The 12,991-nt window shown below is 39.0% G+C and overlaps 1 protein-coding gene across 4 annotated transcripts in view; it reads left to right on the top strand.

Annotated features, from left to right (window-relative positions):
- Nucleotides 1–12,991, top strand: part of rempA (intraflagellar transport protein rempA) — a 130,030-nt gene that overhangs the window by 44,878 nt on the left and 72,161 nt on the right. For all 4 annotated transcript variants that reach the window (XM_083144015.1, XM_083144014.1, XM_083144012.1 and 1 more), the window contains 2 exons: nucleotides 7,229–7,448; nucleotides 9,153–9,270. In XM_083144015.1, the coding sequence (XP_083000141.1) occupies nucleotides 7,229–7,448; nucleotides 9,153–9,270 (338 nt within the window). The remainder of the gene's footprint in view (nucleotides 1–7,228; nucleotides 7,449–9,152; nucleotides 9,271–12,991) is intronic.

The raw sequence follows: 12,991 nt of genomic DNA, 5'->3' as shown, positions 1-12,991 counted from the left end.
GAATCAGTGTGACGGTATCTGCTTTCTGGGTATATGCACCATCTGCTCTGACTGTTGGCTACATTGCCTGTGAGTGCTAAGGAGGTGAATGGCCCATTTATGATCTTAACCCTCGAGTACTCGCGTGACATCCCGTAACACGGATACTCGCGCAGGTGACAGTTGTCACCCATAAGGTATTTTATTTATTTCGAAAAGACTAATTATAGTATGGTGGATTTTTTTGTTTTGTTATATTTACAATCTATTCTAGTGACTCTTAAAAGTGTTTTTTGTATTATTTGTATCAAACAGTTGTTGTAAGAAATAAAATACCAAATCGTTCTTTAACAAAATTTTGCATGGAAAAAATATCTTAAACTTTAGGCTACCATAACTTTTTTTTAATGCAGGGTAACATTGTAAAATTCCTTGCTCATCTGAAAGACAGCTTCATTGGGAATCCATAAACATATATATTAACATATTTTTGGCTAAAATTACAAGGCAAACGAAATCGCTAAAGCGTACCCTGCATTTTACATATAGAAAGAGTATAGTCACAACAATGTTTGTTGCTCGTAATATTTTTTTTACGCAAATTTTAGGCTGAAAATTTCAATGTAATAACTAGGCCTATGATGTCCTTATTTTGTTTCAAATTTTGGATATGAAGATTGAAATGAATGTTTAAGTACAGAAATACATTTGTACATAAGAATACTAAGAAGTCAGCAGTATGTTACAGTTGCAATGTTTGCATTACCTTAGTCCCATTCCAAGCATTGAGTACAAACAATTGATGAATGATCATTACAGATATGACGGTCACATTTTTCACAATGTTTTCTGGTCGTTCTGTCTCTCGCCCTCCCATACAGATAGCAGTGACCTCTACTGTTACCTTGTTGTCTGCGCTCAGGCTGAAGAGTTTCTTCGATTACAAGAAGGGCCTTTCCTCTTCTCTTCAGATGTACAGGGATGAAAGAAAGCTGGATTAGACTCTCAATAAGAGGTTTTATGAGTTCCAAAGCCAAACTTTTCAGGAATTCTCGTCTTCCAGGTGGTTTAGCTGCATCATTGTTGAACTTGTAAATGAGTGAGGCCTTGACCACAAGTTTTGCCCCACAAGTTCTAGGATTTCTCTGATAGGCGCAAGCCGATCAATTTCTTTTCGCTGCTGACGATCTCTGATGTCATCAAAACGAAGACATCGCATGAGAAAATGAAATCTATTTTCACTCATGGCAAGGTAACAGACTTCCACACCAGTCCCTGCAGAGTTGTCCCGCACCTGCTTGGTTTTTTTCCTGTTACTCCCCAAACAGCCGGTTAGTAGCAAAATGCCTATGAAAGCACGAATTTCAATAAACATTCGTGTGTTTGGCGTTCCTGTCTCGGCTAAAATGCTCCTTTATATGGTCAATATAAATGTTGGTTGATGTAGCTATAGTTCCAATAACGTTAAAAAGTACAAAGCAATGAAGTGCACTGCGTGCTTCCCTACCCTGTCCAGTCCAGAGAGCCGCAAAATAATGTTGTTAGCTCTGGTTCGTACATTTCTGGGCTGAGGGGATAGTTCATCCACTTCATTACATTTTTAAACTGGTCTCTTACCATGCATAAATTTGCAAATGGGATGTCCTCTTCATCACTGGATTCTTCTTCCGCATTTGGCGCCAGGTCATTTTCGACATTTTTCACTTGGTCCTTTTGTGGCTCACCTTCTTCTTTGGTGTCAAAGAGATCGTCCTGGACATCTAAATGGTCATCTCCACCATCGTCACTATCATTTTCCACAACATCGACCTCATCGGAACTCTCACCAAGCAATACGTCCAAAATAAGAGAGCTATTACAGAGTCGTGGATGCTTTGGTGCATTCATAACGCCGTTAATCGCGTGGGGGACAAGTGTCACCCAACTGACTTTCAAGCGCAATAACACGGTCCACTCCTCACAACAACATACAAACGCGCACTAGTCAGGTAGCTGGAAATGTAGACGGAAGGTACTGAAGCCCCTACCACTCCCCTCCTCCACACTACTTGGGGGTAACAAAAACAAAGGGGCTGGGTGACAATGGTCACCCGCGCGAGTACTGGAGGGTTAATGGAACATTTAACATTGGACTGCTAGAATATCAGTTATTAATATATCATTGTCAGAGACCTGCACAAGACCTGGAGCAGACCCGTTCGCGAAACATCGCTCCTAAAATGCCATGCAACCTGCGCAACACCCTCGCTTGAGCAGCTTGTATGCCCAGATCGTTCCTGGCAGACATTGTAGACCCTCCGGGTACCCGTAGTCTTACGATACCTAGTAGGTCTCAGTTCGTTCTTTCCATCAACTGCAGGCCCCTCCCTCTGCATGACGTAGTTGCTTTGAGTAGAAACTGCACCAGTCGCACACCTGTCTGCAGTGTTCCCAACTGCAATAGATTTCCACTACTTAGAAAGGGAACTCTAAGCCACATTGCCAATGAAATGAGATTTAAGAATGTTGCTACTTTTGCCCCCACACACATTGAAATAGGTTTTCCGTGGTATAGGCTCCATAAGAATATGTCGTAAACAACCAATAATACAGGGCGCTACTGGAACATGTCACGTTCGACGCCAAGGTCGCGAGTAGAGCAACACACTGTTCTACTACGAACACCAGAGCTGTAGCCAGGCAGGGTCCAGGGGCATTGCCGTCATCCTCCCCCCCCCCCCTTCTGAAGTTTGGTAAACAACTTTGTAAAATTTGTTTGCAGTGACGAGTGAAAATGTATACTGCAGATATTATTTTACTCAAAACTTGATGAAGGTTAAATTCACAGAATACAAAAAAAACAAAACAGATAGGCGTAAAATTATTTCATTTGATTTACGAGCCAAAGTCAAAGTAGCAGGTAGTAATTAGAATATTTTCTCTCGGCTTCAGCTATGAATGGGAAGATATTGAAAATATATTGTAAGTATTTGAACAATATTTCTAGATTTTCTGTGTCCTATAATAACTTAATGATTAGGCTACACACACAACACACACATATAATTTACTTTCATATAATACTATTAAACCTTTGAAAATAGACTTGGTTTATGAAGCTCTCCTTGATAACCCATGAGTGCCCCTCCACCCCGCCAGTCAATTACGGCTACGGGTCTGCAGAGGCACAACCACGAATTTTATTTTGGAGGGGCAAGTACCTGGATAAACATGCCAACAACAACAACAATAACAATAAAGTAATAAAGTAACATCAATGGCATTATTATTCTCATAAATCATGCAAAAAGGGGGTGGGTAGAAGTTGGTTCTAACGCATTTGTGTTGAAACAAAGGATTTGAAATATTTTTTCAACACTTTAATTTCACATTAGCTAATAATGGAAAACAAGCACACAAACTGTTTTTGAAAGGAAGAAAGTGCATGATAAATGCATTCCGAATGTTCTTATGGCATGTAAAATTTTCTTTTACAATATTTTCTTTTCACATGAAACATGGAGCGACGTAAAAAAAGAAAATACATATGCAACATGTTAACACTAAATTGTGTATGTATTTAAAACTTCTTTAATGCATATTTAAATACATTACATAATCAATTAATCAATCTCATAACAAACCAACATTGATAACAATGTTGGCATTAGGCCACCATGGCATTCTCTGTTTTAAAACGTCTATCATTTAGATCGTTCGGCTTCCAGGGCCGACCTCAGCTTCCCCCTAGAGTCGTTTTCACGTTCAGAAGACACAATGGGCTCTTATGGGCAATGCTTTTCTTATGGGAAATACGAGCGCGCTGTTGTGAAATTTCTGGATTTACAAATTTAGCTTAAGGGCTTCCCGATGGCGCAGTGGTAGCGTCATCGCCTTGTATTCAAGGGGTCCCGGGTTCGATACCCGGTGGAGGCACATGGCACAGTGGTTCGGATTCCACTTTAAACCGTAGGTCCAGTCCCAATTAGCCTTACTGTGCATTAAGTGGACTTAAAACACCAACTCCAACAAATTTAGCTTAAGTAAAATCGGTACCTGCAGTTTTGCAGGAAATTTTGTAGAGAATACGATGGTGAACACAAAAAACTGGTAACTTGCTTACATAATTTTAGATAAATTAAAAACGCAAATTTTCCGTGAAAACACAATTTTTACATTGTTTTCATTCCTAACGTTGAAACATGCCGTAAAATTGAAGCATTCATTATTAAAAAAATTGACACTGTTTTTTAATTGTCATAGGTGATGGTGGTGCTCAGAATTTATCAATACTTTAAAGCATATTCGCATTAAAAAATATTCAAATAAAGTATGTATGTAGATTTTTTTATATTCGTGCAGTAGAAAATGTCGTCGCTGGCCATTTTTTTTTCTGTAATTCCAAGTAAAAACTTCCAGCGACAAAGTTGTGGAGAAAATAATGAAATTATTTTTTATAACCACTCAAAGGTTCCCAGAAATATTACTTCCATGCATTTGGAGTTTATTTTTAACCCGAACCGCGCGCGAAGTAAGGAGACGTTTTCTGGCCATCTTGAGCCGACTCACCGCAGCATTCCGGCTATCACCACCAAGTTTTCGAGTTGTTATTTTATTTCCATTCAGTAAAAATATGAACTTCATGCAGTTTGTTATAATAGAATTGAAATTACTTAAATTTAATAATTGACAATTATTTCCAATGCTGCTGTTGTGAGCGACATTAGAGCTGTCGCAAATACACATTCTTTTTGTTTACATTACTGTCGACATTAATACTGAAATGAAGATCACCTTTCAGTTTCCAACTTACACATAAATTCATAGACATCATATTAACCTTTGAAAGGTTTTCCAACACGTGACAAAATATGGGGCTTCAAGATAGAAATATGAGATGCCTTGCTTGAGTCATTCACGTCTTATCAGTTCACGTGGGCCATAACTCATTTGTTTGTTTGGGTTGCAACTTGAATCTAACCCATGTGCCAGGTTCCCCTACTTGAGTGAGAGATCTGCTTTGGTCTGTTTAGACTTTTTCCCTCTCTCGAGAAAGTGTTTTCAGTTGTGTGAGCGCTCAGTGATTTTTACTTTTTTTAAGTGATTTCTGAAGTGTCATATTCGTGCATTACACTCGCGTGTGTAGTGATCGCAATGGATCATAGTAAAAAGGGTAACTGTAACGTTCACAGTATAATATTAATATTAATAATTACATATAATTATTATTATATATACAAAATATGTAACACCTTCATTGTGAAGGAAGGTCATCATTTCCCGGCGACATGAGCTAGCGCTGTATTGGCAACACTGTGTGGTTTCTCCATAAGCGCCGTTGTGTCTTCTGAACGTGAAAACTACTCTAGCTATGGCATTGAACTTGATGAGACTATAATATAGTATAATATATTTCTACTTTCATAGAATTTGAAATCAAGGGGTTGCAATTGCCCCTCTGTTACCCTCTGCAGGTGCCCTTTGCCGCCTGGAAGGAATAGTACAAGAAAAATATGAAAAATGATTCCATCTTGAGTATCCTTTAGCCTAGTTTTTCTTGTACTTTAATGTTTGCCCCCCTTGCCCAACCCTGCTAGACTTCATTTTCGTCGAAAGTTATTGAGCAATGCCCCCTGCCCCCTGTGGTTGCGCCACTGCGTGCCTGGTTAAGACACCATGTAATGAAAAACAATTAGTTTTCGATGAGGAGTTTTTTGTTTGCCCGATCATTCATTTAAATAAATGAAGCTGTAATATTGTGTGCATTTCCTGGCAATAAGATAAGAACTGCTTACAATGAACTGAAATCGCTAAGTATATAAATTCTCCTTGGAGCAGAGAGCTCCTCCTAGGACTTCGTAGGATTTTGGAGCTACGTAAGTAGGCATCACTGGCTGCAGCTGTCCACGTGGTGAAGAAACGCCTGGAGCGACACGCTGCCTGAGGGCTGTTTCCTTCCAGTAGGTTTTGCAGGCACCCGGGTCTTGTTGAATGCCCAGGTACTTGTAAGCGCAGAGTGCCTTGAAGACGAGGAACTCGGGTAAAGATGCAAGTCGACTCGTTGCCGTGGGCAGGCAAGCAGGTAAACCTGTTCTCGCGGGGCAAGAAGCACGGGTAGGCAAAAGCTAGACTTTGCAGTACTCTGATCAGTGTATTATCAGTGTTGGTTAAAGGTCCATATTGATCCATCCACACAATACAACATACACACGTAAAATATTACTGTCAAGTAAAATATGAAAGTACAGAATTCCTTTAAGAAGCAAAGAAAGTTCCTTTTTGGTAAATCAGCTGCAAAATCTAGAACATGAAATAGAACATGGAAAACAAAATTTCAGTATTTTTCATGTGGAAACTCATACTTTATATTTACCATGTGATGAAGCATTCCCTAATTAAAAAGCCAGTTGTTATTTTTATTTAAGTCAATGGATTGAAATTAGCCTATGTTAAACCCAAGCGACCATGTGTCCTTAATGTAATCATATTGGCTGCTGCTAGTGAAGCAGTTTTTGACACTATGTGTTACAATATCAGCTTGATGCTCAGAAGCAAACGTAATCTAAGTTACGCAAGCTTTTGTCCCACTGTATCTCCAAGCAGTGAATACCCTGCTCGTAGAACTCCTTTGGCTGAGATTGGAACCAGTTGCAAACATTGTCCGAGTGGAAGCACCGACCCTTCAATGCCTTTTTCAACAGACCAAAGTCGCATGGTGATAGATCAGGGCTATACGGTGGGTGTTCCAACACTATCCACCCAATCGTTGCCAACGTGTTCTTCGTAACAGCTGACGTATGTGGCCGCACGTTGTCATGCAGCAAAACCACTCCAGAGGACATCAGCCTGGGCCGTTTGACCTTGATTGCTGTGTGCAAACGGTGTAGGGTAGTGCAGGAACACACAGCATTGATAGTTTGACCATGGCCCAGGAACTCTAGGAGAAGGAGTCCTTCATGATCAATAAAACATGTCAGCATCACTTTGCCACTACTCTGCACCATCCGTACATCCACTGTTCTGTTTTCATTTGATCCACCCTCATACATACAAAATGAAATCCACATCTGTAAAGGTATTATCTCTTGATCATACAATTAGGGGATAAAAAATGTGTGTAAGTGTGGGTGAGCATGCGTTTCTGTTCACGACTATACATTTTAATCATTCTTGAAACTCCATTGATCCTGAATTTGATTTGCTTTAAAATGTGCATTATTTAGTTTAAAAAAAGACATTTTAATGATTGTTTTTGTTCTGCTTTCCATAGGGTCTTTTCAGTGTGACTGTGAGAGCGTAGTGATGCATGAGCACAGCCTCTTCATAATAGAAGATGACAAAATACAAGTGAGAACTCTTCAGGGAACAATCAAGCAAACACTCAACTTCCTAGAAAGCGAAGGAAAGCCGATATGCTTAGACTTATGTGCCTCGTACTTAACAGTCGCAACCCTTAACGGGGTAATTAAACTTTGGGACCTTTCAAGGCGGTAAGTAGAATTTGTCAGTAGGAGATTGCCAAAAATATGTGTCAATACACAGTCAATACTATCATCAATGTACAGGGTTATTACAAAATAACTCACTGATTTCATACACATATTCCATTTACAGTTTTCGGAAGGCACTGATGGGGTTTAAGTTCTCAGATGATACTTTAATTTTATTTCTTTACTTGATATCAGTATACGAGGGTGAGTTAATTTTAAAGACATTCTTGGTAATAACCTGTCTTCTATATTGTTTTTGTTAGGAGACTGTCTCCTTATTAACCTTTAAACAGCCAATGGGTCATATATGACCCATAGAAAGTATAGGCGAAAACAGCCAATGGGTCATATATGACCCATGGTGTGGATTACAACATTCACGTGCTTTTAGGACCTTCATACTTGTATGTGAGGTTGTAAACGCTAACAGATGTTGAGATAAGACTTTGAAATGTCATGTGGAAGGAAACCTACCCCCTACCCCTTCTCTAATATGCAAATTAGCTATTTTTAGCCAAAATGCAGGATTGTACATATTGCAACATATTTCAGCCTGTATGAGGACTAGAGACTTGAAAGAAGTTTCCCTTTGTTGCAAAAGGTCTATTCTTTGAAAACAATGCAAAAGTTTGCACCCTTTTTCCAAAATAACAGAAGAAGAGTTTTTTTTTTCATTGAAATTTCGGGACTTGGGCCCCTCCCAACCCCGTTTTTCTCACTTGGGCTTTCTGAATTGTACACGGTCGCGTGCTCCGATGTTTTTACTTTCAAACAAAAGTTATCCGAAGTAGATTGCTCAAATAGTCTCAGATATAACGTTTTTCTGAAATAAGTGTACAAATTTAAAAATCGCGGGCAAAGGCCGCGGCAAGAGAGGGGTTATTTTCGAAAACCAGCTCGGCTGTTTAAAGGTTAAGTGATGGGTACACGGAGTCAATGTGCTAATGCACCCATAATATACCAAATAATAAATAATAAATTCACAGTAATAATACGCATATCATTTGAAAGAGTAACTCACCAAATTCTTAGAAAATCACAGCCTTGTATGCTGGTGATGGTTTGTGAAAACTGCAGTAACAGATAAGCTTGTCTTATATACTCATCAATTTCATATAAGACCTAGCCAGCAGGTGGACTTTCCCTTCCAAAGGCATACAATGCAGTTCCTGTAAATTGTGTATACAAAGCAGATTGTCGTGATACGTGGCATGCATGGAAATGTCTTTGGGCATTGATTACAGACCAGTTCCAGGTAAAGGTAAAGTGCTCCCCTGTGCTTAGCACCATGCCATGAAGGCGGGTGGGTGTAATGCCGCACACTTTTCTTGATCCGTCGTGAGGGGGGGTGATGTGATCAGCATCATGCCCCTGACTGCCTTAACCCCCCAGGGTTTCCCCCAGGTATCCATGTCATTCGATGCTGGGTGGGTGCTGGGGCCGCTTCCAACATTAGAAAAGTTCCCGGATTTGAACCAGCCGGGAATCGAACCCGTTCCCGGACCAGTTCCAGGTAGCAATACTTTTCCTGCCTTGACATGTTCTGTAATCACATGTAATTTCTTTCATGCTAAACCAACCTACATGGTAAATGGAATATAGTGGTACACTTTATTGTGCTGTATAACAGCCTGCCAATGTGTTCTGTTAGATCATGTTACTTCCATGTGTTCCACTAACTCTGTATTCTTGATTCTTTCACAGTGAAGCAAAGCCACACTCTCATCCAAAGAATCTCACAGAAGTGATCTCGGATTTTGGTGAAATAATACTTGCTCGCAGCAACTGCACTGGAACCAAAGTATCAATTACAGTTGCCCAGGTAGGTAAATTGTATCCTGATCCTAGTCTGGAAAGGTTTGGTTGAAATATGATAAAGATTAATTAGGCTCATCACTACCAATTAACTCCCCAATACAGAAGTCAGAAAATATTGCGGATTTCAAAGTTAATTGATGGTTGCCTAATTTTATTGCTGCCCAGTCAAAATGATTTATGCTGCTTTAAATTACTATTTGGTAGGCAATTCCAGATCTTTATCTTTTGTATTTTTGTCTGTGATGTTGGTAGTTTATTTAGATGAATTTTGCCTAACCGCAAAGAATGGTTTATCAAGCCAATTGAATGTTGAGCTACTCTGGTATATCTATCAGTCCACCAAAATATGTCTTTATAGTTATGAGATACCGATTGTTGACAAGACTCCCTGAAAGACCAAAGTGCCATAAAAGTATCAGCTGGTATCGGTAAATAAAATCCAAGTGATACTTTTGAATATCAGTATCGGCAAATACTGATACATCTGCATTGGCAGGGTTCGAAAAATCCCAGTCGCCAGGTCACCATGGTGACTAAAATTTTCAGCCTGGCGACTGTGATCTTTTGCTGTAATATTGCCATTATTCAAGTTTTCATGTTCAAATTGCAGTACAGTGTAAGTTAAATTATTATTTTTATCAACATTGTGAACATTCCATAGAAACAGTAACAATTTCTTACTCTGTCTCCCAACCCCCCATTTTCTGCATTCTCACATGATTTAGCGATGTTTTGAATATGGTGATGCTCAGCTTTTTATAGTATTGTATCTGAAAATATCTGTTTGACGGTTACGAGGAGATAGGTAATTCGTGATGGATTTCGTCACCCGTCTGGTGGCTTCATCAGGCATGTACTGTCTTGCTGCAGGTGGCGTGGTCCCTTCTTCTTCTGCTTATGCTTGTGGTGGCACAAGTTGATGCCGTAACGATCCGTAGTATCTTTTAATTATTATGGAGAACGAACTCCAACTTCCAGTCATTCAACCATCGTTTTCCAATCAGGAAATATTCAGAAACATCACAGGAATGCAGTGTCAGACAGCACTGAAGCTCTCCCTGGTCATCAGCTGTAAACAGACGAAATCCAGGAAGAGGCTACAGGCCTGACTGTGCATTTGTTTATTAAATTGAATTGCAATAAATGTCTGGGAGGCAGAGAGTTCGGGGTCAGTTCTAATTCAGTTATTGAGGAGCAAGTTACGATTGGATAGAGAGAGAGGAGGAGGTTGTAGGGAGAGCGTGTTAACGCTAGTTGCAAGTCAGACTCTACGTACAGTCACAGGCATAACCTCTCACGGCAGATCTTCAGTTGCAGTACAGAGACAGGTATATCCTTACATTACCCATGCTGATCCAATCTTTAGGGGTGTGAAACTCAAGTGTCATGTGTTGCCATTCAAGTGTGTAAATTTAGTACCTCTAGCACCTTACCATCAAGCTCACCACGAGCAGAGAGTGCTTTACCATCAAGGATGAATGATGATTAGTGAGCTACATTCCCAAAAGATCCCACATACCTAAGGGTATGAGACGTGGATGGAGGTGCTTAGGGCTTTCATCTCATGTGGAAATGAGATGAAAATTGGTGATTACGTGGTGATAGACGCAGGATTTGACTTATGAAAATTTCAATTTTAGGGCATGAAAAGTGAAACCACACCTAAGAATTATCAGAATCAAGGTTTTATCAGTTTTCTTTTACCATCAAAAGTATGCATTTTGAAACACGGAATCTGGAAAGTTGCGCGCGGATTTATATGAAGTATTAAGTACCAGCGGGGAAACCTACTGCAGTAAACAATGATAGATGTCGAGTTCTAACTCGAGGATGTTTCAGATGAAACTTATCGACCTCAAGTCAGCGTCGGTCATAAGCAAAATGTAAAAATGTGGAGGAACCTGCACCCTAGCTCCAGCGTGGTTACCCGCGTCGGGCTGGCGATTTGGTATCAGGAGCGTCCGGCATTCCGCATGGCGGAAGGTTCGATGTCGGGTTTTAGGCAGCCACATTTTGCCAAAAATGCGGTCGTCCCAGGGACGTTCGTGGACGTTTCCCTATCAATCCGTTCCTGGTAGCGCTGTGGTTCGTTCGCGAACCCGGTATCATGGGTACGACAGAATTCCCACCCTGGGAAAAATTTTACCATTCCCAGAATTTTTAGAAGAAAAGGCATTTAGATTCGATGGTTTTTTGCATTTACAGTGATTTTAGAACGTAAAAGGTAGGATTTTTTTTTTAATCATGATCTTGGATACGAAAATTATCACAGCGTTGTTTATGAGGGTTAAAATAATGCAGTAAGCTACAGTAATTTTAAACATTTTTTTTTAATATATCTAACGTTCCTGTGCATTTTGCTCAGATTGTGATTAGGCTTACCCTAACATATTAATTAATTAAAAACGTGGATTAAAAGTGAATATTGAAGTTATATTATGAACGAGGAAAATAAATTAAAGTATGTTGACTCTGACTCAGTGGCACTATGGTGCAGTTTAACGAGTCATGGCAGAGAGTATGCTTGTTTGAGTCAATATTTTGTTTTTGTTATTATTATTAATTGAAATTCCTTAAAAGTTTAATTTAAATTTTGTTTAAAACTGGCCGTAACTTGTAAATGATTTAGAATGCTTGAACTATAACTGCTAAGATTATTGCAAAGAGGATATTACATTTTTTTATATATATAGTTTTGGGAACGTATAAGGCCCCGAGGACCACTCATTTATATTCTTAATGACTGAAGTCTCCTAGCACCTCATGAAGGGAGCTTAGATTAAGGAGATAGTCAAGTTTATACGAGATAGTCACTTGCCTTATGTTACCTTAACTTACGAATACATTGCCTAAAAATTTTCAATTCATGTTAATATGTAAAGAAACGAAACACTAATTATATTCCTCGACACGCTGTACAATTATGTCCGCTATTACGCCAAGCGTATATAGTTAGAGTGGCGTACCGTGATTTAGGGTATAAACCGCCCGATTAATTAAAAGTTCTAGTTGAGAAGTAATAGATGTATAAATAGGCTGCAGTGACGTGAGATGTCCGTACACAGGTAAGCAGTTGTGACGAGAATGAATCCGTACACATATATACATATACTTATATGCTTTAAGCAAAGTTAGGCACAGCCAACTTATTTTGAATAACTAGAAGAGAATTATGAGAGCATCACACGGCGTGGACGTTTCTCACATATTAACGAGATTTTTTTTTATTAGTATATATTTATATATTTTTTTTCTCTGTCCGAAACAATGTTTTGTTTGACAGTTGAATATTTATCCTTAGCACGTTGTAGCTTCGAACGTTAAAAACTTTAAAATGTAGATTGTTTTAAATCTTAAAATATAAATATTGCAATTTTTGCTCCAAGTTACGGCATTTATTAATGTTAAATAGGTCCTACATGACTCAAGTGTGCACAAAGTAAGTTTTTTTAAAGGCATTAGTCTCTATTAATTTATTCAAATTTCTTAATATGCGATAATATTTTGTCTAAGGGGTATAATTTATACTAGCTTAGGAGTTACATCAATAACATTTTAGTTATACTTCAGAAGAAGGTAAACATTTATATTAGCAAAGTTTTGTATTAAGCGCCAGTTATTGAGAATATTTATTTTATATGAATATGTAGACGTCGACGTCACGATATTTTTTGCGCCCCAATAACAAGTATTTTCCTTCGGATATTGGATCTAGACCAAAATCC

This window comes from Lepisma saccharinum, chromosome 22, assembly GCF_977018435.1.
Source record: "Lepisma saccharinum chromosome 22, izLepSacc3.1, whole genome shotgun sequence".
In the NCBI taxonomy this organism is placed as follows: Eukaryota; Metazoa; Arthropoda; class Insecta; order Zygentoma; family Lepismatidae; genus Lepisma; species Lepisma saccharinum.
This window is presented reverse-complemented; position numbering and strand designations above follow the sequence as displayed.